General features: G+C 65.6%; 5 protein-coding genes across 8 annotated transcripts; 3 read left to right on the forward strand and 2 right to left on the reverse strand.

Annotated features, from left to right (window-relative positions):
- The first annotated feature begins 1,339 nt into the window (after window positions 1–1,339).
- PPP1CA (protein phosphatase 1 catalytic subunit alpha) lies at window positions 1,340–4,123 on the forward strand. The gene is made up of 7 exons (XM_058830676.1): window positions 1,340–1,496; window positions 1,995–2,126; window positions 2,212–2,442; window positions 2,647–2,751; window positions 2,840–3,063; window positions 3,506–3,640; window positions 3,764–4,123. Exons 1-7 carry the CDS (start codon window positions 1,442–1,444, stop codon window positions 3,872–3,874), a joined length of 993 nt encoding a protein of 330 aa, XP_058686659.1. The 5' UTR covers window positions 1,340–1,441; the 3' UTR covers window positions 3,875–4,123.
- An 18-nt stretch (window positions 4,124–4,141) lies between these two features.
- On the reverse strand, window positions 4,142–6,477 carry RAD9A (RAD9 checkpoint clamp component A). Its single transcript, XM_058830806.1, has 11 exons — window positions 6,151–6,477; window positions 6,002–6,072; window positions 5,772–5,906; window positions 5,570–5,684; window positions 5,371–5,470; window positions 5,140–5,249; window positions 4,952–5,058; window positions 4,816–4,880; window positions 4,638–4,739; window positions 4,351–4,558; window positions 4,142–4,279 (listed from the first exon to the last, which is right to left on the reverse strand). The coding sequence occupies exons 1-11, from the start codon at window positions 6,182–6,184 to the stop codon at window positions 4,181–4,183; spliced, it is 1,146 nt and encodes a 381-aa protein (XP_058686789.1). The 5' UTR covers window positions 6,185–6,477; the 3' UTR covers window positions 4,142–4,180.
- Window positions 6,478–7,716: 1,239 nt separating this feature from the next.
- Window positions 7,717–9,624, forward strand: LOC131575460 (uncharacterized). Of its 2 annotated transcripts, none has more exons than XM_058831063.1 (2): window positions 7,717–8,789; window positions 9,066–9,624. In XM_058831063.1, the coding sequence occupies exons 1-2, from the start codon at window positions 8,244–8,246 to the stop codon at window positions 9,441–9,443; spliced, it is 924 nt and encodes a 307-aa protein (XP_058687046.1). In that variant the 5' UTR covers window positions 7,717–8,243; the 3' UTR covers window positions 9,444–9,624. The 2 variants fall into 2 exon arrangements, with proteins under 2 accessions (XP_058687046.1, XP_058687112.1); XM_058831129.1 differs by having other exon boundaries at window positions 7,717–8,726.
- Window positions 9,625–10,743: 1,119 nt separating this feature from the next.
- On the forward strand, window positions 10,744–18,735 carry CLCF1 (cardiotrophin like cytokine factor 1). Of its 2 annotated transcripts, none has more exons than XM_058844216.1 (3): window positions 10,744–10,873; window positions 16,824–16,990; window positions 17,401–18,735. In XM_058844216.1, the coding sequence occupies exons 1-3, from the start codon at window positions 10,759–10,761 to the stop codon at window positions 17,890–17,892; spliced, it is 774 nt and encodes a 257-aa protein (XP_058700199.1). In that variant the 5' UTR covers window positions 10,744–10,758; the 3' UTR covers window positions 17,893–18,735. The 2 variants fall into 2 exon arrangements, with proteins under 2 accessions (XP_058700199.1, XP_058700208.1); XM_058844225.1 differs by lacking the exon at window positions 10,744–10,873 and adding an exon at window positions 11,593–11,769.
- A 188-nt stretch (window positions 18,736–18,923) lies between these two features.
- Window positions 18,924–21,030, reverse strand: LOC131581672 (glycine N-acyltransferase-like protein 3). Of its 2 annotated transcripts, XM_058844193.1 has the most exons (5): window positions 20,797–21,018; window positions 20,379–20,486; window positions 20,158–20,284; window positions 19,966–20,083; window positions 18,933–19,636 (listed from the first exon to the last, which is right to left on the reverse strand). In XM_058844193.1, the coding sequence occupies exons 1-5, from the start codon at window positions 20,872–20,874 to the stop codon at window positions 19,234–19,236; spliced, it is 834 nt and encodes a 277-aa protein (XP_058700176.1). In that variant the 5' UTR covers window positions 20,875–21,018; the 3' UTR covers window positions 18,933–19,233. The 2 variants fall into 2 exon arrangements, with proteins under 2 accessions (XP_058700186.1, XP_058700176.1); XM_058844203.1 differs by lacking the exon at window positions 19,966–20,083 and having other exon boundaries at window positions 18,924–19,636; window positions 20,797–21,030.
- Between the last annotated feature and the right edge of the window lie 89 nt (window positions 21,031–21,119).

Raw genomic sequence — 21,119 nt, forward strand, 5'->3', positions numbered from 1 at the left:
ATAGCATGGCATGGCACTGCCAGTGCGGACAGGGGACAGGCGCGACCCCATCCCTGACGCTGCCACCCTCCACGAGCGGTGGCACAAATGTGTCACCCTCCCCCCGTCCTCAGTGGGATCCCGGCCATCGGGGTGTCCCCGGGGACCTCAGGGTGGCAACAGTCTCCCGGCAACCGCCCGGTGCTGCTCCCCACGGTGTCCCCAGAATCCCCGGGTGGGGATATCCCTGAGCCCTGCCAAGCATCCTATCCCCTCGTGTCCTCCCGTGTCCCCAGACTGTTCCTGTGCCCGCAGGACGGGGATGCGGATCCCCGGTTCCCTCCGTGTTCCCTCCTGTCCCCTGGCAGTCCCGGGAACCTCTATCTATCCCGAGGCTGTTCCCCTCCCTTTCCCTCTCTATCCCTGTGGCCCCAGGCCCAGGTTACGGGTCCATGTCTCCCGTGTCCCCCATGTCCCCCGGGTTGCTCTCTTGCCTGGGATGTCCCCCTTCCCAGGATGTCCCCTTTCCCGGGACGTCCCCCTTCCCGGGAAGTCCTCCGTTCCAGGGAAGTCTCTGCTCGGGACTGTCGCCGCTGAAGATGAATAGATCACACGGACACAGGTCGAGGTGTGGTGAAAAGAAGAGAAAGTTTATTTTTCCTCCCAGGATTTATAGGTTTCTGACCACAGCCAGGGATTGGATGGTCAGGCTAACACTTTATCACAGCACTGGCCATGAGAGATGCCCATCACAAGACGTGTAACAGAAAGAATGTACACATATCTATGTTAACAGGTACCGTCCTGGGAAAGTCCTTAGAAAACCATGTCAGCAAGCTCAGAAGCTGAGTTTTCAGGGCGACATCTTACCCTTTTTGGTTTAACAAAAAGAAAAGAAAAAAGAAAATGATCAAAGAAACTAGCAACATTATAAACAATCAAAAGGATAAATAACAGGAAAATACAATACTCCATACAATAAGAAAGCTGTAATTTCAGGGTGATACGGGATGTTCTCCTTTTCAGTCTCTGCTCGCCTGGGATCATCCCCTTCCCGTAGTATCCCGTTTCCCGGGGTGTTCCCCTTTCCAGGACGTTCCCCTTTCCAGGTATGTCCCTCTGCCCGGGATGACCCTCTGCCCGGGGTGTCATCTTTCCCGGGGTGTTCCCCTTCCCGAAATGTCCCCCTGCGGGGCACGTCCCCTCTCCACGGCTGTCCCACTGCCTCTGTGACACCGCCGTGGCTCCCTGCTGTCGGCCCCCCGCCATGCTGTCCCTATTTCCCGTCCCTCCCGGAGCAGGACACCCCGCCCGTGGGGACAGCGGGACACGGGGACAGCGGGACACGGGGACAGCCCCGCTCGCGAGGCGCTGCGCTGAGTCCTCCGAGCCCGCAGGGGGCGCCACCCGCGCCGGGGCCGCTCTGGGCGGGCGCGCGGGGCGGGGCGGCGCGCGGGCGGCCATGGCGGACACCGAGAAGCTCAACCTCGACTCCATCATCAGCCGCCTCCTGGAGGGTGAGCGGCCCCCGCCGCCCCCCGAGCACCGGGATACCCTCCCTCCGCTCGGGGAATCTCTCGGGGCTGGCTCGGGCCGTGTACCAACGCCGCGGAAGGGTTCCCGGCCTGGGCCTGGCGGGGGCGGGTTAGGCCGCGGTGGTTTGTGGGGGGGGTCGGGGCTGGGAAATGTTTTGGGGAGGGTCTCCATGGGGTCTGGGGAGCTGGAGGTGAGTCCGGAGGACGTGGAGGATATGGGAGGGGATCCCGAATGGGTCTGTACCCCGCGGGAGGGGGCTGGAGGAAATGGGGGGTTCCCAAAGGGTGTGTACCCCGCGGAGGGGGCACTGGAGGGTATTGGAGTGCCACGAAGGGTCTGGGGGCTCGAGTTGAGCCTGCGGGGCCTGGAGGATATGGGCAGGGAGGGCTGGGGCAGGTAAAGCAGGGGTTCCTGGGGCGCTGTTGGGGTCCCGGAGCACTTGAGGGTCCCTGATCCTGTTCTCTGCGTCTTGGGACCAGTCCAAGGGTCGCGGCCGGGGAAGAACGTGCAGCTGACGGAGAACGAGATCCGGGGGCTGTGCCTCAAATCCCGGGAGATCTTCCTGAGCCAGCCCATCCTGCTGGAGCTGGAGGCACCCCTCAAGATCTGCGGTAAGGCCTGGATGGCTGCTGGGCAGCACTGGGGTAGCACTGGGGGGCTGTGGGGTGCCACTCACAGCCTGTGTCCCAACCCCAGGTGACATCCACGGGCAGTACTACGACCTTCTGAGGCTCTTTGAGTATGGAGGCTTCCCCCCTGAGAGCAACTACCTGTTTTTGGGAGACTACGTGGACCGGGGCAAGCAGTCGCTGGAGACCATCTGCCTGCTGCTCGCCTACAAGATCAAGTACCCTGAGAACTTCTTCCTGCTGCGGGGCAACCACGAGTGTGCCAGCATCAACCGCATCTATGGCTTCTATGACGAGTGTGAGTGCCTGGGCTCCCCAAAATCCCACTGCTACCCCTGGGCTCCCTCTTTCCCAGTGTTGTCTCACACTGACCCTGCCTGTGACCTCCTTCCCTCCATGCTGTGTCTTCCTGCCCTTCCTCTGTATCCTCCTGCCCTTCCATGTCGTGCCCATCCCCATGCTGTCCCCAAGGACACCTCCAAGTCCCTTTTGTCCCCCACAGGCAAGCGAAGATACAACATCAAGCTCTGGAAGACCTTCACTGACTGCTTCAATTGTTTGCCCATTGCCGCCATCGTGGATGAGAAGATCTTCTGCTGCCACGGAGGTGGGAATAGCCCTTCCCAGGGATTTGGGAGGGCTGGAGGATGGGTGGGATCTCCATCCTGAGCTCTGGGGGTGTCCCTTTCCCACAGGGCTGTCCCCAGACCTGCAATCGATGGAGCAGATCCGGCGGATCATGCGGCCCACGGATGTCCCGGATCAGGGGCTGCTCTGTGACCTGCTCTGGTCTGACCCCGACAAGGACGTGCAGGGCTGGGGGGAGAACGACCGTGGGGTCTCCTTCACCTTCGGGGCCGAGGTGGTGGCCAAATTCCTGCACAAGCACGACCTGGACCTCATCTGCCGGGCACACCAGGTACCATCGGGACCCTCAAATACTGGGGACATCTGGGTTTGGGTCTCCGGTGGGTGTCAGGTGGTTCTACGCCGAGTACTTCCTTTTCAAGGGCAGTGTGCAGTCCAGGAGCGTGTGGGTTGGAATTCTAGGGGTGTTTGCCCTGGGATTTGGGTATTTACTTCAGCATTTGGGTATTTGCTGTGATGTCAAAGTATTTGCCCCAGGGGGATGAATAGTCACCCTTGGATGTGGCTGTTCCTCCCAGCTGTTGGATAATCACTCTGGAGATGCATATTTGCCCTGGAGCAGTGGGTGTTTGTCCAAGTGGTGGCTTATGTGCTCCAGGGAATGGAGTATTCACCCTGGTAGAGATATTCAGCCTGGGGGACTGGGAATTTGCCAGGGCAGGTGGATACTGGCCGTGGGGGGTGGATTTTTGCCAACCCTGTGCCCCCTCCAGGTGGTGGAGGATGGCTACGAGTTCTTCGCCAAGCGCCAGCTCGTCACCCTCTTCTCGGCCCCCAACTACTGCGGCGAGTTCGACAACGCCGGCGCCATGATGAGCGTGGATGAGACACTCATGTGCTCTTTCCAGGTGAGCCCAGGGAGGGGAAACACCCTCAATTCCTGCTGGGAGGGCTGCAGGGAATTCTGCCCTCCAGGGGAGTGGAGACATGGGACAGGAGCTCACTGATTTCTTTTCCCCCTTCCCCCTCAGATTTTGAAGCCGGCTGACAAGAACAAGGGCAAATACGGGCAGTTCAGCGGGCTGAACCCCGCCGGGCGCCCCGTCACCCCTCCCCGAAACTCTGCCAAAGCCAAGAAATGAGCTGGGAGCCGCCCCCGTGCTGCCCACGCCCCCCAGCCCCCCGCCCCAGCATCAGGTCGCTTTTCTTTCGACTCGTTTTTTTATTTGTAGGATCCTGCCCCCCCCCGCCATGCTCCACCAAAGCAAATCCAGGCCCAGGGCAGGGAGTGCTGGGGTGAGGGGGGAGCCTGGAGCCCAGAGCCCAGCCCTGGGGTGGCAGCGGAGGGGGGGGCAGGAGGACTTTTTGAGGAATAAACTTGTAATGGGTCACTGGGGGGTGCCTGTCCTGGTGGTTGGATGGAGGCTGGGGTGGCAGTGACCCGGGGCTCAGCTTTCTCCATCGCTGTCCTCCGCCAGCACCTCCTGGGTGGTGGCCAGGCCGGGCCTTCCTGGTGTCATCACCGAGCCAAAAAACAGGGAGCGAAACTGTGGGGAGAAATGGGGGATCAGGAGGCGGCTCTGCCCACCCCATGACCCCAGGCACACCCATCCCTCACCTTCTTGTGTGGGGGGGTCCCTGGCACAGCTCCTTCCTCCTCCTCCTCCTCCTCCTCCTCGGGTTCACTCTCAGCTGGCCGGGGGGTGCGCAGGGGGAAAGTGGGGCTGGGGGGCCCCTCTGAGCCCCCCTCACTGGTTTCCATGGCAGCCATGTAGGACTCCAGGTCATCAGGGAAGTCATCTGATGGGGCAGGCAGGTGGGACACACTGATGGGGACAGAGCAGGATTGGGAATGTTCACTCTGCTCCCTGCTCATGGCAGCTGGAAGGCTCATCTGGGACTTACCCGTTGGTTGAAGGGGACTGGGAGTTGCTTTGCAGGTCAGAGAGGGTGGCCAGCACCAGGTGAACCTCCAGGACAGTGTCATCCAGGGTGAAGATCACCGGCCTGGGGACAACAGAGGGGCTGAGGGGGTGCCAGGGACAGGGCTGGCACAGGGTGGGGATGTGGTGACCAGTCCTACCTGCCGGGCTCATCAAAGTGGATGGTGAGGGGCAGGTTGGAGGCCTCAGCAAAGCTCAGCAGTCCCTGGGGACAAAGGGGAGGGTGAGGGAGGCCAGGGGGTGACACAGGGCTGGGGGGCTTGGGTGGGGACTCACACGGAATTCCTTGAGGCAGAAAGTGATGTGGGAACCTGGAGCCACAGCCACTGACTGGAACTCGTCCTCAGCCAGCCACAGCTCCGTCACCATTGTCTTGCTGGGCTCTGGAGGGGGGAACGGGGTGGGTGGGGGGCTGGAGGGCACCACAAGGCGGGGAGGGGGCCCCCTTACCCTGCAGGACTCACCTGCCTCCTCCTCCACATAGTTCCGCAGGCTGATTTTGCCACCAGGCCCAGTTCCCAGTGTCACCTCAGCCAGCGTCGGGGGAAAGTGGACCACGGCCTCTGTCAGCACCCTGAGGGGCACAGGAGGGGGCTGAGCACCCCAAATCCTGCAGGGCTGGCCGGGGTCCCTCCTTCCATCTGCCCTCATCCCACTCTGCCCACCCCAGTGCCACCCCCGGTGTACCCCCTCACCGTGCCGGGGCGCAGAGGCGGCTGGCGCAGCGCTGGGTGTCGAATACAGCCTGGAGCCGCTCACACTCCTGGAAGGCCAGGTTGTGTGTCTTGGTGACACCTGGCAGGGGGACAGTGGCTCAGCGGGGCAGGATGTGGTGCCAGCATGTCCCTCGCTGTGCCGTGTCACCCCCCAGGCCGTGTCCCTGCTGGTACTCACCATACTTGCAGTGGAGCTGCAGGACCAGGCGGCTGGCACGGGGCTTGAGCAGGATGAGACATTTCCCCACCGACTTCTCCAGCGAGGGCAGCGAGCGGAAGATGCCCAGGAAGGACTGCAGGGATGGATACAGGGACTGTCACCTGCCTGGGGCCCCTGGAACAACGAGGAGCACTGAGGGGGCCCGGGCAGGCCACTGCACCTTCATGTGGACTTTGCATCGGAAGAGCTCCGTGTCGGGCCCGCTGCTGCCCGGCTCGTACAGCTGGAAGAAGAGGGGTGCGAAGAGGAAGGAGGCGAAGGCAGAACGGGAGGAGTTGACAGCACGAAGGGAGAGCTGGGGACACAGCCACAGTATTGGCACTGCCTGCCGGGAGGGAGGGGGCACAGGTGCCCCCCCAGCTCCCGTCCAGCCCCCTCGATGCTGCATACCCCGCTCTCGGTGGGCTCCAGGTAGAGCTCGTCGCCGATGCGGGACAGGGAGTGCACGGCTCGGCCGAGGACTGGGAAGGAGAGGATGTGGGGGTGAGGCAGGGCTCCCCGGGCACGCCGCACTCCCTGGGGCCCCAGGCCCCGCTCACCTTTGACGTTGCCGCCGGCGATGACACATTTCATGGCACCGGGACCAGGACCGGCACCGGGCGGGCACGTGGGGGCTTCGCGCCCGCAGGCCCCGCCCCCGACAAGAGACCACGCCCCTCGGCGGAGCCTGCGGGTTAGGCCACGCCCCCCAGCTAGTTCTGCTCGGGCCTCGCCGCCTCCCCCTGCCGCGGTTGTTTTCTCCCCGCCCCGCCGGTGCTGCCTCTCCCCACGGGCCCCGCAGGGGTGTCCCCCAGCCCCCCTGCCCCGTCCCTTCCCAGGGGTTCCGGCCTCTTCCCCGCCGCGCCCCGCCGGTGCCTTCCCGGCTTCCCGCGCCCGCCCTCCCAGGCCGCCTCCCCATTGGCCGGGAGCGCCGCTCCGTCCCGCCCCTGCCGCCAGCCGATTGGTCCGCGCTGAGCGGGCGCGTGACGGCGCGGCGCGATGGCCTCACGTGACCGGCAGGAGGGGCGGGGCTTCGGCCCCGCGGCTCGCGGAGCTGCCCCGCCGGTAAGCCCCGCCTCCCATAGCGCGGCATTGGGTGGCGGTCGGAGTGACGTGCGGCTCAGCCAATGGGGCCTCGACGTGCCCCTCAGCGCGGCTCCCGGCGCTCAGCCCCGCACCGGCTCCTTCCCGGGGCCTCCCGACCTATCTGGAGGCTCTCCCGGGGTCGTTCCGTGCTTGTCCCTCCCAGCACCCTGACCCTCGCTTCATTCCCGGCAGCATCCCGGGCGAGGTTGCCCTTCTGCCGCATTGCCTGCACCTCCCGGTCCCTTTGCCGCTTCCAGCATTCCCGGGGCACGGTGCTCCCCAGGAAGGGCTGCAATTCCCTGGAACTGCTCCAGAGCTTCCCGAGATCTCAGTGTTTCGGGGATTCCTATCTCCCAGGGACACATGGGCACTGGGATGCTGCAAGTTAATGCTGGATGTCTCTCTCCATGCTGGAGGTGCTGCTGGCTGTGCATCCCTTAGAATCATGGAGTGGCTGGGGTTGGAAGGGACCAGCTCATCCAATTCCATCCCCTGCCATGGGCAGAGACACCATTTACTAGACCAGGTTGCTCCAAGCCCCATCCAACACTTCCAGGGATGGATTTTTGGGGTGTCCCAGAATTCTCCAGTGGGGGTACACTGTAAATTCTGGGCTGGCCAGGTGTATCCACGGATGGTCCATAGAATTCCAGAACGGTTGGGGTCGGAAGGGACTTTAATGCCCACCCTGTCCCACCCCCCTGCCATGGGCAGGGACATTTCCCACTGGCCCAGTTGCTCCAGTGTGGCCATGAGCACTTCCAGGGATGTGACACTGGCTCAACCAACAGCCTGTGCTCGCAGCCAGCCTCCACAGGCTGTGGAGTGGCCTCGAGGGAGCCGGGGGGATGTGGCTGTGAGGAACTCGAGTCGTGCTCACAGCAGGGTCCTCCAGCCGGCTCCCGCCTGCCGCTGGAGCAGCCGCTCCCAAGTCCCTCCTCCCGGGCTCGGTGGCCGTGGAGCCCGAGCCGAGGGGCCCCGCTGTGGAGCAGAGCTGGCACCTGAGCAGAGGCAATGGGAAGTGCATTGCAGAGCCCTTTCCCATGGCTCCCGTCCTCCAGGACACAGAGGTGACAGCCTCTCCTCCTCCTTTCCCAGTCTGGTGTGCTCGGTGCCTTTTATCCGGGGTTTCGGCCCCGGCCTGCTCGCCGCATCCCCTCCAGGTACACAAACTCCTGTCCTTTGTTGGGGCTCCACGGCCCGAGCCACGTGTACGGGGCTGCGCTGGGATCACCAGCACTGCACGCCAGGGACTCTCAGGCCTGCCTTGGCCTGGGCTCAGGGGCCAGCCGGATCTGGCTCCTCCACTCCTGGGGTGAGCACTGGCTACTTCCCTTCCTCCCAGGAGGAGGAGGAGGATGGGATTGTGTGCGAGCGTCCGTTCCAGCTCTGGCAGAGCAGCCGGGCTCCTCTGGAGCCGGCGTCCCCAGGAGGGGCTCTGGCCTCAGGGCTCGGCATTTTATGGGGCTGCGGAGAGGACGCAGCTGGCTGCGGTCGTGACACACACACCTCAGCGGGGGCCAGGGCCTGGCCACCCCTCCCTCTTCCCACCGGCGCCGACCAGGGAATGGGCTGGATACGGACCGGGAGCAGGAGCCTGGCAGCCCTCGGGGGACTCCGGCACCCCCAGGCTCAGCTGCGCCCACGCCGCCTCTCCCAGGACCCCCGTGGGGCTGGCGAGCTTCGCCCAGGGATGGCGGGGAAGGTGACAGGGGTGTTCCCTCGCACCCGTCGGGCTCGGGTTTGTCTCCCAGCGCCCTTCCCGCTCCTCCGGCTTCCTTCCCGGCACATGGCACGGCGCCCTCGCCCAGGCAGCGGCTCGGGGAGACAGACGGCCACAGCTGGGCTCCTGCTGCCAGCCCGGCAGGAGGGGACACGCCGAGCCGGATGGCTGCTCCGTGCCCCTGCCTGCGCCCCAGGGGTGTCCCCAAGGAGCCGGGCGCTGCCGGAGCGTCTCAGCCCGCGCCTGGCGGGCGGTTTGGGGCTAAAGCCGGGATTTCTGGGTCCGGTCGGCCCCCGTCTCTCCCTCCTCCGGCTGTCGGCCGCAAAGGTCAGCAGTGGGAGGCCGGGCTGGTCCTGGCGCCGGCCGGAGGACCCGCGGGGTGGGATGGAGGTGAGCTCAGCTGCCCGGTGACGTGGCCCCGAGGGCAGGGCGGGCACGGCCTCACCCACGCGGAGCTGCTGCGGGCACCGGGCGAGGAGGAGAAGGAACAGGATGTGGGGATGAGGCTTCCCAGTGGTTTGACCTGGCTGTGCTCTGTGCCCGCTTTGTCCTGGGGCGTGGGCTCCGTCCTGGCACCGCTGGCTGGCTCAGGGAGAGGGGCTTGGGAAGCCGGGAGCCGCGTCTGCCGGGCTACGTTTCCCTCCTCCTCCTCCTCTCCTGTCTCAGGTGTTGGCCCAGCGGGAGCCGTGGCAGCTGGAAAACTCCCCAAACCCAACCGCAGCGCTGGGTTTTGGGGAGGGGAGAAGGCAGCGAGGAGCAGCCCCGCCGCCTCGGCAGGCTGGAGACCCCCGGGGACGGGCCGGCGGCTTTTCCCAACTGCTCCAGCGCTGCTGGCGGGATCTGCTGGCTCGGGGGGGGGAAACCAGATACCCTGCCCTGCGGCTGGGGGGGCGAGAGGGTTGGCCCCACGCCGAGCGGACCCCCCCAGACACGCTGCCGGAGAGCCGGGACAGGGCTCAGTCCATCCGTGGATCGTTTGCGCAGCTCCGTCCGACACCTCCGCAGCCCCTCCGGATCCTCAGGGCTGTGGAGTATTCCGAGTAATCCCCATTTACCCGGGGGAGGGGATCCAGAGCCCCCCTCGTCACCCCTGGCAAGACTGTTGGGCGCTTCCTCATGGATTCAACACCAAATCCGCACTTCCCCAGCAATAAATCAGCCAGCAGCACGTCCGTGTGTGGTTCATCCCTACGGGGGGGTCCCCAAACTGGTGCTAATGAGTTCAGCACCCAGTGTCCCGGTGGATTTGAGGAAAGAGGGTCCTGCTCTGCTCCGAGCAGGCACCCCGTGTCCCGGAGAAAACCGGGAGGATGCGGTCGCAGCCGGGAGGGCTCAGACCTGGCCAGGGCCGGGGTCTGGAGTGGAAGCGAATCCGCCTGTTACCTCCCGGCCCTTCCCGGCGCTCCCAGCGCCTTTGTTTTAAACAAAGGTTTTTTTGGGGGGAGCCAGGACGTTCCTCTCCCTGTCGAGAGAGCCCCGGCGGCAGCACCCACTCATGGATGAGGGACACGAGGGGAATGGACGAGGGGCTCCGGCTGTCGGGTCGCCCCCCTCCCCTCCGGCGGCGGCTCCGCTTGGCCATGGGGGTCTCCTCACGCCCCCCAGTCCACCCCACTTACCCCGGGTGGGCTGCGGGGAACGCCGCGGTCATTGCCAAGGGCCCCGCGGGCGCCGGGACGGAGATTGTCCTAACGGGGGAGGATAATCGGGAAGAAAGCGGCTCTGGCACCCGGAGGAAAGGGGCTGGGGCGGGGGGGGAGGAGGGGTGTCCTTCTCCCGTCCCCGTGTGGACAGGGGGCGCCGGGAGAAGCTAAGCCCTCTCACGGGACGGAGGGTCCCCCGTGGCTTAGCCGCCGCCGCCGCTCCGAGGGGCTCCGGTTGTTCCGCCGGGACCCCGCCGCGCTCCCCCCACTCCGCCGCTCACCTGCCGCCGTCCCGGCTGAGCAGCGCCCGCCGTGCTGCGGGTCCCCAAGCCGGGGGCGGAGGGGGGGGGATCCGCGGGCCCCGGACCCCCTCTCTCGGCCGGAGGGGAGGGGGCTGGCCGTGCCAGCGAAGAGCCGAGGACCCCCCCCTCCCCGCCCCGCCGCCACCCTTCCCGCACCGGCCGGCCCCATCCCTCCGCCACTCCTCCCCGCTGCCCCGGGGGGGGAAGGAAGGGGGGGCAGGCTGGCACCCCACGCCCCCCACGCCCCCCCCCGGCCCCGCCAGAGGAGCCGCTCCGCCGCACCTCGTCCCGTCCCCCCCGTCCTCCCCTCCCCGGACCCCCCCCTCTGTCCCGTCCCCCCCGTGCCCCCCCCGGGACCGGGCTCTCGGCTCTGTGCGCGGGGAGGAGGAGAGGCGAGAGGGCTCGGAGCGGCAAATGGGAGCCGCAGTCCCGGGCCGGTGTGCGGGACCGCTGCCTGCCCGCCCGGGGACCCCAGAGCACGCACCCAGCGCCCCGGCCCCGCGCCCGTCCCGCATGGAGCTGAGAGCAGGTAGGAGACCCCCCCGCCGAGCGGCACCGGCCCCGCACCGGCCCCGCACCGGCCCCGCCGCTGCCACTTTAACAAAAGCCGGGCGGGAGCCAGAACCGCACGGGGGAAACGCAGCGAGGGAGAAAGCGGGGGTCTCCCCCTTCCTACCCGGCCAGCGGCACCCCGGGGGACCCCCCTCTTCCCTTCCCTCCCCTCCACCTTCCGCAGCTCCGGGGCTTAGCTCCAGCCTCCCCACCTCTGCCCGGTGCCGGGACCCGGCGATGGGGATGGGGATGGGAAAAGGGGGGATAAAGCCGGGGCGGGGGGGAGAGGGAGGGAATGAATGGAGCCCGCTCTTGTGTACAATTGCATCAAATACATTCTTGAAAGCAACCTGGTTCTGCTTAACACTTGAATTGGGAAAAAAAAAGAGGAAAGAAGGAGGCAGCAGCTTGGAGAGGGTGGATGCGAGCTCCAGTTTTTTTTTTCTTTTTGTGTTTTTTTTTTTTTTTTTATTCCTGCATTCCTGGACCCCAATCAAAAGAGCAAATCAAGGGAGGTGGAAGGGGGGAACGGCGGCGAGCGAGGCAGCCGGAGCGCGGTGCGAACCCTCCACACCCCAAAAACCCACCCAACTCGCCCCGTTTTGTTTTTTTTTTTCACCTAACACCCGAGCGAGCCCAAACCAAAACAAATAGAGACCGAGGGAAAAAAAAAAAAAAAAAAGGAAAAAAAAAAAAGAAAGCCAGAAACCAACCCAAAAAAAAAAAAAAAAACCACCACCCAACCCTGAGCGCGAGCGAAGCAGCGAGCCAGGGCTGAGGCGAGCGGGCGGGCTCGGGGCGCCGAGCAAGAGCCGAGCCCCCCAAAATCCCCCTGCACCCCGACTATGCTAAATGTAACCGGGGAGCTCTCAGGTAAGCCCGCGGCGCTGGGTGCGGGGCGGGGGGCTGCCCCAACTCCCCTGCCTGCATCTGCCGCGAGTTTTTTTCCCCCTTCCAAACCGACTGCTGATTTTAATTTGATGTGATTGAAACGTCTGTCTGGCTTTGGGATTGATTTAAGACTTTCCTCTCTCTAGGTTGGGTTGTTGTTCTTTTTTTTCTTTTTTTTTTTTTTTCCCCTTTCTCTCGTTCCCTCTTTTCCATGCATGTTTGTGATTACCAGGGAGGGAACCGCCGCTGAGCACGGAGAATTAAACCCCAGGACTGACAGAGGGGAGGAAAAGGAAAGTCGGTGGGATTTATGGGGGGCAGGAAGAGTTTTCCTGCCTGGGGCTGGATTTCGGGGCTTGACACCGAACGTCACCGCTGGATTGCCGAGATTCCTCCGGGACACAGCAGCGGGATTTTGGGGCGTTGGGGAGGGTACGGCTTTGTTCCCCCAGCCCCAGCGGCCACCGGCACCGCCGGGGTTGCCGGGGGGCCGGCCGGCCTGGCGGCACACCGGGACCGGGGGCTCCTCGCCCGGAAAATACTGGAAAACACCCTTAAAAGGTCAAAGTGTGGGCGCCGCCAGGCTCCCCGGGGTCCCGGGCGGCGGGACCGGGGCCGGGGCAGCACGAGGCCGGCGCCGGGTTGGGCTCCAGCTCCCGCGGTGCCGGCGTGACGCAGGACGGGCAAAGCGGGGCGAGCGCCGGGGAACCGGAAAAGCGAGGCTGGGATCCCCAGCGGCTCCATCGCCCTCCCTCGCCCCTTCCTCTCCCCCTTCCCGCTGCCGCCGGGCCCGGCGGACGTGGCCGAACCGGTGGCACAGCCGGTGCCGAGGCCTGCGGGGAAGGGGACGCCGAGGAGGAACCGAAGGGCTGGAGCTCGTCCGCCACGACCCCGCTCCTCGTTTTGGGACATCCCCTCCCGTGGGCTGTCCAGGCGGCGTCCCTGGCAGGGCTCGGGGACTCTCGGCATCCCCGGTGTCCCCGTGCCTATTTAGCAGGCGGTGCGAGGGCACGGTGGCGGCCGCACATCTGGGCTGCATTAGGCGCTGGCTCCGCAGGGAAATGCGGAGGGCTCTGCTTACAGGGCCGCGCTGGGGGGAGATTTATACCCTGCTAAGTGGCACCGAGCCCCATAAATCATCGCCCCGCACCCCCCCCCCCCCCCTCCCCCGGGGCTGCAGAGGCAGTGTCCCCATGCCACCGTCTCAGCGTCCCGGCAGGCTAAAGGGGATGCACTCCTGGATGGGATATCTGGGATATCTGGGAAGCAGCTGGCCCAGCAGTGTTGTGGCTGCGTGTGGCACGTGGCCTGTGGGTGACGGAGACGTCCCAGGTGCTGTGGGGACATCAGGGCACGGCTGTACCCACCAGAACGGCTGGTTCCACACTGACCCAGCCAGGCAGTGTCCCTGTGGCAGGCGATGCCAGCAGTAGCAGTGGGTCTGGAGGTGCCAGGGCGTGTCACCCAAGGCTCTGCGGCGCCACGTGGTCTGGCACTGGGGGTCCCCTGCCCTGCTGGAGAGCAGCCAGCCCAGCTCTGTGCCGGTGAGCCCCCAGAACGGTGCTGGGGGGGCTGTTGGGCTGTGTGCCTCCATGACCTGCGCCGGGAGTGGCAGGAAGGGATCGAGGTGCCTCACGTGGCTCCCGGGTGCTGGGTGTGCGTGCAGGACAGCGGGGTCTGGTTGGGATTAGGGGCCTGCACCCCCCTTGCCGGCGGGGGTGTTTCCATTGTGCCGCTAGCTGGAGCTGGAGCCGGATGGGAAATCCAGGCCCAGCTAATTATGGCCTCGCTGGAGTCTCCCGTGCGCGGCCGCATTTATAAACACACGGAGGAGACAGGATGTAAACACTCAGCGCCGCGAGCGCAGGCACGGCCGGGACTGGGGGGACGTGGGGCCACGCGCCCCCCGCGCCACCACCCACTCCTGGCATGGCGGCTTCGCCACGGGATGGATGGGATGAGATCGGATGGGATGGGATGGATGGGATGGAGTGCAGTAGAATGGGATGGATGGGATGGGGACCTCACTGTGGTAGCTCTGAGTGCTGTTGGGGAGCAAGGGCACACGCGTTCTTCTTGTTGGAACTCAGGGAATGCTGTGTCTGTGATATCTGGGTGTGGAACATGAGCATCCTTGTGTCCCCAGCATGCTGGCTCCACAGGGACGCTGTTACGCTGTGGTGTCGCCTCTCCAGACACAGTAGGATTAAATGCCAGCAGTGTGGGGACACAGAGGCGTCTGTCCATGAGCCCTTGAGTGTCACCCACTCCAAGCCCCCGGGAGCTGGCAGCCACATTGGGCTGGGAAATGCTCCGTGGAGGGTTAAGTGGTACCAGTTGGTGGCCAGGGCAGTGGCTGGGGTAGTGGGGACAGGGCTGCTTTGTCCTCAGTGCCACAGTCATGCCTGGCCACCACGAGACCTCCCGTGCTGGCCCCCAGAATGGGGCTGTGGGGTGGGACGGGGCTCTGTTCACCGCTGGATGCCGGCCCATCAGATACGGCAGCTCCCGCCGCGGCGTCGGGGGCCGGCTCGGCTCCGTCCGCTGCCAGGGGCTCCGGGGCCAGGGGGGTCTCCCCTTCCCGGCTGCCGCCCCCGCCACCAGGGTTTCGGGAAAGCGGCTCTGGGCGGGCTGTGGTCGCTCAGCCCTCGGCAGCGCTGCCCACAGCATGCCCAGGGAACAGCTCACCGTCTCAGTGGCCGAATTCCCACTTTGGCCGCTGGCCGGGAGGTCTGGCCAGCACTGCCGCCTGTGCCGCTGGGCGGGTGGCAGGCCAGGGGTCCCGGGTGTCACCCTGAAGGTGGGTGAGCCACAAACCCGCTGCCACGTGTGCGAGGGCTGTCCGTGGCGTCACCGGTGTGTCGGTGTGGGTATCCCCAGGGTGCTGCTGGCAGAGCAGGGGGTGTCTGTTCCCATGGCCCCCTGTCACCCCGGCTCCTCGGGTGTCCCCATGGCCCAGCCAGTGACCCGGGGCAGGCACGCCATGAGCTGCTTACGTGGGCTGGGAGCATCCTGGCCGCGCTCCAGGGCCGGTTTTGAAACCCTCGGGCTCTTCCTCTCCGACGTCACCGGGATCCAGCTGTGCCGGCTGGAGCCTCCCTCCTCCACTGTCTGTGCCGGTGGGTGCCCGGCGCCAGCCGCTGGGACAGCGGGGGCACCCGCTATGGCTGGGCCATTGTCACTGCTGTGCCATGGTCACCGTCACTGCTGCGCCACTGTCATCGTCACTGCTGTGCCACTGTCATCATCACCGCTGTGCTGTGGTCGCTGTCAATGCTGTGTCATGGTCACCCTCATTACTATGCAGTGTCACTGTCACTGCTGTGTCATGGCCACTGTCTCTGCTGTGCCAGGGTCACCATCGTCACTGTGTCATCATCACTACTGCCCAGTGCCATCCATTCTGTGCATCTCACCATTCCCATCCCTCAGACACCCACCTCCATCCCCTTCCTCCATCATCCTCATCCTCATGTCCAGGCCACCTGCCCAGGAGCCACCGTGGCTCCATCCCAATCTCACATCCCTGCCATTCCCCCCTCATCCCGCTCCCCGGCTGTGTTTGGTTTGGCACTGGCCAGGCCGGGGCGGGTGTAAATCCCGCCTGGAAACCGGAGCCGGCGGCGGGCGAGGGTCTGGCCAAAGCAAACACCGGGAAGGGGGGGTATGTGTGGTGTGAGTCACCGCGGCCCCCCCGCCGGCCCCCCCCCCGGCCCACGCTCGCACGCACGCGGGGCCGGCCGCACGCTCCACGCACCGGAATGCACCGGAACGCGGGCAAGCGGCGGCACGTGCCCACCGCAGGGCACCGGGCGAGCCAGGGCCAGCCGGGGCTGCCACGCACAGGCATGGTGTCACAGCGTGACGTGGTGTATGCACGGTGTGTCACACGTGGGTGGCACGAAACCGAGTGTCCCCCCCCATGTGCACAGCACGTTGCACACTTGCCTGGCATGTCCCGTGACTGCCACGTGTGTCACACACCCGTGTGGGAGGTGGCACACCTGGATGGTGTCTCGCGTGTGGTGCATCAAACACGTGCACAGTGTCACACGTGCACGGTGTCACACGCCTGGAAAGCGTGGTGCTCCCCATGCCTGGGTGATGCGCACACACAAGGTGTAACCCAGGTGTGCTCTGGATATATCCCAGAGGTGTCACAAGTGTCCTGCACACCTCCAGGGTGTATCCTAGGTGTGACAGCGTCCTGCACACCCACAGGGCACTTGCATCCGCCGCAGCGAGGCTTGCAGTTTGCAAGACACCCACGGTGGTGAGGCCGTTGTGGCTGGAGCCGGGGTGTCCCCGAGGACCGTCGTGCGTCACCGGCAGCCGGAGACGGGGAGCGGTGACGCGCGGGGGCACGGGGGGCTGCCCGCAGCAGGAGCCCCGCGGTGCCGAGCCGTGCCAGCGGCCGGTGTTTCCCGGGAGGCGCTGCCGGGAAGGCCGGCTGCGGCGAGCCGGGGGTGCCAGCTGGCCGGAGTGTCCTGGCCGCGGGCCGTGACCTTTGCACGGCCGCCGGGGCCGCGCTCCCGGGCCGCCCTGACGTCAGGCCGATGACGGGGACCCCGCCGGCGCTTTCCGGTGGCTCCGCAAAGGTCACCCCGCGTCCCGGCCGCTCCCCGGAGCTGCCTCCAACCTCCCCTGCATTCCCGGTGGCCCCTCGGCGGGGGTCCCCGCTGAGTGCCCGGCCCGCTCCGGCGTTGGCGGTGCCCAAATATATCCCAGGCGTGTGTCCCGGCGGGAATGCCGCGGCCGCGCTGCTCCAGACCATATAAAGGATTGTTGGTGCAGCCGCGGGCGGGAGCACTCCGAGGGGAGCCGGGGGGTCACCGCGCTGAGCTTGGGGGTCCCTGCTGCTCCGGGGGGGGGGGGGGTTCTGCTGAGGTGAGTGGGACCCCACCCTCCCTACCTCCGTGCCTCAGTTTCTCTGCTTTCAGACGTGTGACTCAGGGATACTCTGAAGGCTCAGCGTCAAACACATGGAGATGGAGTGTCCTTGTCACCCCCCCTGAGGTGCTGTGTGTCCCCCACAGGTGACTCTTGGGGGATCTTCACCTTCCTGTGCGCCGCGCTTTGCAACCTGCCGGCGCTGCCGGCGCTGAACTGCTCCGAGGAGCTGGGCGCCGGCCAGTCCATCCAGCAGACCTACGACCTGACCCGCTACCTGGAGCACCAGCTCCGCACCCTCGCCGGCACCTACGTGAGTCCCAGACGCATCCCCCGGGATATCCGCCCCGTGCCCAGCTGCTCCCACGCCGGAGGTCACGGAAATGCCTCATCGCCCCCCGGGCGCAGGGCGGTTCCCGGGCACCCTCCCCTCGGCCCATGATTCCGTCATGGGCGCGGGCATCCGCCTCTCCCTCCCCGCCGGCGTCGCCGACTCACCCGGAGGTTCACCGTCCCTGCCCTGACGTGCCCTCGGCGGTGCCGGCGCGTTGGGTGCCAAGCGGTGACGGTGGCACGGACTGGGCTGTGCTGGGAATGTCCGGCTTGGGCAGAGTGGGAAGGGGGATGTGATAAGAGAAGGGAGAGCTGGGGCATGGGGAATGTGGAGACTGGGGACAGGGTGGACATGGAGACATGACCCCTGGCACCCCAATTCCCTTCCAGCTGAACTACCTGGGCCCCCCCTTCAATGAGCCCGACTTCAACCCCCCGCGGCTGGCACGGGCCGAGCGGGTGCCCAGCGCCACGGTGGACCTGGACCTGTGGCGGGGCCTGACGGACAACGCCCGCCTGGCCGCCAACTACCGGGCCTACAGCCGCCTGCTCTGCTACCTGCGTGTGCTGGATGGGCAGGTGGGCACGGCCGAGCTGCGCCACCGCCTCGCCCACTTCTGCGCCAGTCTCCAGGGCCTGGTGCTGAGCATCGGTGGCGTCATGTCCTCGCTGGGGTACCCGCTGCCTGCTGGCCCCGCTGGGCCCCCCGCGCCCCCGGGCGCGCCCGCGGCCCCCAATGACTTCCTGAAGAAGATGGATGATTTCTGGCTGCTGAAGGAGCTGCAGACCTGGCTCTGGCGCTCGGCCAAGGACTTCAACCGCCTCAAGAAGAAGGTGCCGCCCGCCGTGGTCACTCTGCGGCTGGAAGCGAGGGGGTTCTGAGCACCTGCTGGGCTCCTGAGTCCACGGCGCAGCCACGGCCATGCAGGTCCCCTGTTCCACCACCAGTGTGCCTTGAGAAATGGGGCTCCTGACCTCCAAACCACCCCACAACCTCATCATCACCTGGCAGTGCCTTGAAAGATGGGGCTCCTGACATCAAGTGTCACCACGGCCACCCTGCAGCCCCTCCATCATCATCATACTGTGCCTTAAGGGACAGGGCTCCTGACCCCAAGTGCCACCACAGCCACCCCATGTGCCCTGTCCACCACCAGTGCTCTTCAAGAAATAGGGCCCCTGACTCCCAGGTGCCACCACAGCCACGTCACAATCCCACTTTCATCACCGTGCCTTAAGTGAGGGGCTCCTGACCCCAAGTGCCACCCACCGCAGCCACCTCACATCCCCTCTGTCACCACACTCTGCTGTAAGGGATGCATCTCCTGACCCCAAGTGCCACCGAGGCCACTCGATGTCCCCTCTTTGCCACCAGCATCCTTTCAAAACTGTGCCTCCTGACCCCAGAGTGCTGCCAAAGCCACCCCACATCCTCATCATCACCCGGCTGTGCTTTAAGAGGTGGAGTTCCCTACCCCAAAGTGCCACCACAGTCAGCCCACAGGCCCTCTGTCACTATGTTGTGTCTTAAGGGACTGGTGTCCTGACTCCCAAGTGCCCTCCCATGGTGTCCCCAACCCCCAGGGTGCCTGTCCCTATCCCTAAAATCTCCAGCGGGTGCAAACCCCGCCCATCCCAAAAAGGACCAACGCCCTCTGAGCATAGGAATAAACCCCGCCCCAGCCAGCAGCAAGCCCCGCCCCAGAGCAATAGGCTCCGCCCCAATGGCAATAAACCCCGCCCACTCGCTGTGTAGCAAGCCCCGCCTCCTCCCGCAACAGCCCCACCCCCGTCGCCCAAGCCCCGCCTCCCCATGGCTGCCCGTCGATGCAGCGGTAGGGCGAGGCCATGGGGCGAGGCCGGGACGTGGCCGCTGTCCCGGTGCGTCTATGAGTGTTTATTTATTGGAGATGTTTGTTTATTTATTGGGGTATTTATTGCAGAAGATCTATTCTTGTATGAACGAATAAAAGCCTTTCTCCAGCCCCCCGCCCCACCCGTGCCACACCCCGCTGGGGACGGGAGAGGACGGCTCCGTGTGGAATTCGGGATGTTCCCGTCAGTGCCATCAGCTGGGAGCAGAGCGAACATTCCACATTCTGAGCTCAGTGTGGGATTTGGGGTGTTCCCCTCTCTCACAGGGAGGGCATCCGGGTCCTCCTGGGCCCAGATAACCCTACCCCGAGGACAGGCACCCCCAGCTTGGCACCTCCTCCCTGGGCACTATTTCGGGGTGCCTAGGATCATGTAAAAGGTTCCGGGCTGGGGCACGAAGCCGATGGCTTGCAGGCAGCGCAGCGAGGGCGTGTTGTGCGGCAGCACGGCTGCGTAGATGGGGAAGCCTCGGGCGTGCAGCTCCCGGCCCAGCATGGCCAGCACGAGCCCGGTGAGGCCTTGCCCTCGCCAGGCGGGCACGGTGTAGCCATGGCGCATGCAGCTCTGCCCGTCCAGCAGGGTCCAGGACACCGGGCGGCCGCGCGGGTCCAGCAGGCAGGCGGAGGGCAGCGTCCGCACCAGCCCCAGCAGGAACGCCCGGCTGCGGGCATTGCGCCCCAGGGCCCACGTGGCGTTGAGCAGCGGGACATGGGATGGCGACACGGGTGCCAGGCGCAGGCCCGGGGGCATCCTGCAACAGGGCATGGCAGAGGGAGGAATGCTGAACCCTGTTCCCAGCTGGGATAGCAGATGGGATGGGACTGGGAGCCTCTGAGCCACCCAGGAGTGGGACTGGGGACCCCTGTGCCACCCCGGGGTGTGCTCAGTGAGCCAAATCACATCACCCTGTGCCTCTCAGGGATGTGCTTGGGGACTCCTGTGCCACCAAGGGATGTGACTATGACCCCCCTATGCTACCCAGAAATGTGACAGGTCTCCATGTGTCACCCAGGGATGTGACTGGCCCCTCAGTGCCCATGTCCCCCCAGTACCCCATGTTCCCCAGTGCCCCTCACTCACTGGCTGCGGGGTTGGGGGGGCTTGGGGCTCATCAGTGCCCTGTACCGGATCGTCTCCACCTTCAGCCCCCTGGCACTGGCCACCTCCTGCACGGCCTCGTCCAGCTCATCCTGCATCCCTGGGACCCCCTGTCAGCTAGACAGGGGACCCAGATGGAGGGTAGGGGAGCCCTGTGCCCAGTGCCATCCTTACCCAGAATCTGGAAGGCTCTTTCCTGGGTCACCGCCTCAGTGCCCTCCAGCAGTGCCTGCAGGGCTCCCTTGTCCCGGTAGAACACAGACAGCTGGTTGGTGTAGTAGTCCATGGGGTCCCTGTGTTCCTGGGAGGGACATGGAGCTGAGGGTGGCACCCCAATTCGCAGGTCCCCAGGATGTGGGGTGCTGCTGCCAGGGCAGGGGCACCCGGGGCAGCACCTCTGGGCGCAGGCGGGTCAGGACAATGCCGAAATGGGGCCAGGAGTCCACCAGCACCTCGTGGGAGGCTGGGTTCCCCCTGGCCACCATCATCACAGTACCCAGGACCTGCAAGACAAGGTCGTTGTCACCGGCAGGGCAGGGGAGAGGGGACAGAGGGGTCCTTGTCACCACCAGGGCACGTGGAGAGGCAGAGGGGTCCCAGGGTCCTCATCACTGGCAAGGCAGGGGAGAGGGGACAGGGGACGGGGACAGAGGGGTTCCCAGGAATCAGCAACACTGACAGGGCAAGGGTGAGGGGGTAAAGGAGTCCCCAGAGTCCTCACTACCGGGAGAGAGGGAGGAAGGGGTCCCCAGGGACTCTGTCACCAGCAGGACAGGGCAGAGGGGACAGAGGGATCCTCGGGGTCCTTGTCACCGGCAGGGTGGTGGGCAGGCTCTTCCGCAGGGTCTCCTCCAGGAGCTGCAGCTGGGCTGGGCACCTCAGGATCAGCATGGCTTTGTGACCGTGGGGCAGGCGGTGAATCTGAGGATCCGTGGGGAGCTGGTGGCACTGGAGCAATATCCCAGAGTGTCCCAGTCAAGCACCCGTCCCCAGCCGTCCTCAGGGCTGGCCTGGTGCCCGGTGTTCAGCAGGATGGACCCTGCCCGCTGCCCCCCAAGGCAGGGGGCACTCGCTGGCCCGTGACAGCTGGTGGTAATAATTGTCACCGAGTGCCACGCAGTCTCCAGACTCCCAGT

The sequence above is a fragment of the Poecile atricapillus genome, chromosome 1 (assembly GCF_030490865.1).
Source record: "Poecile atricapillus isolate bPoeAtr1 chromosome 1, bPoeAtr1.hap1, whole genome shotgun sequence".
NCBI lineage: Eukaryota > Metazoa > Chordata > Aves > Passeriformes > Paridae > Poecile > Poecile atricapillus.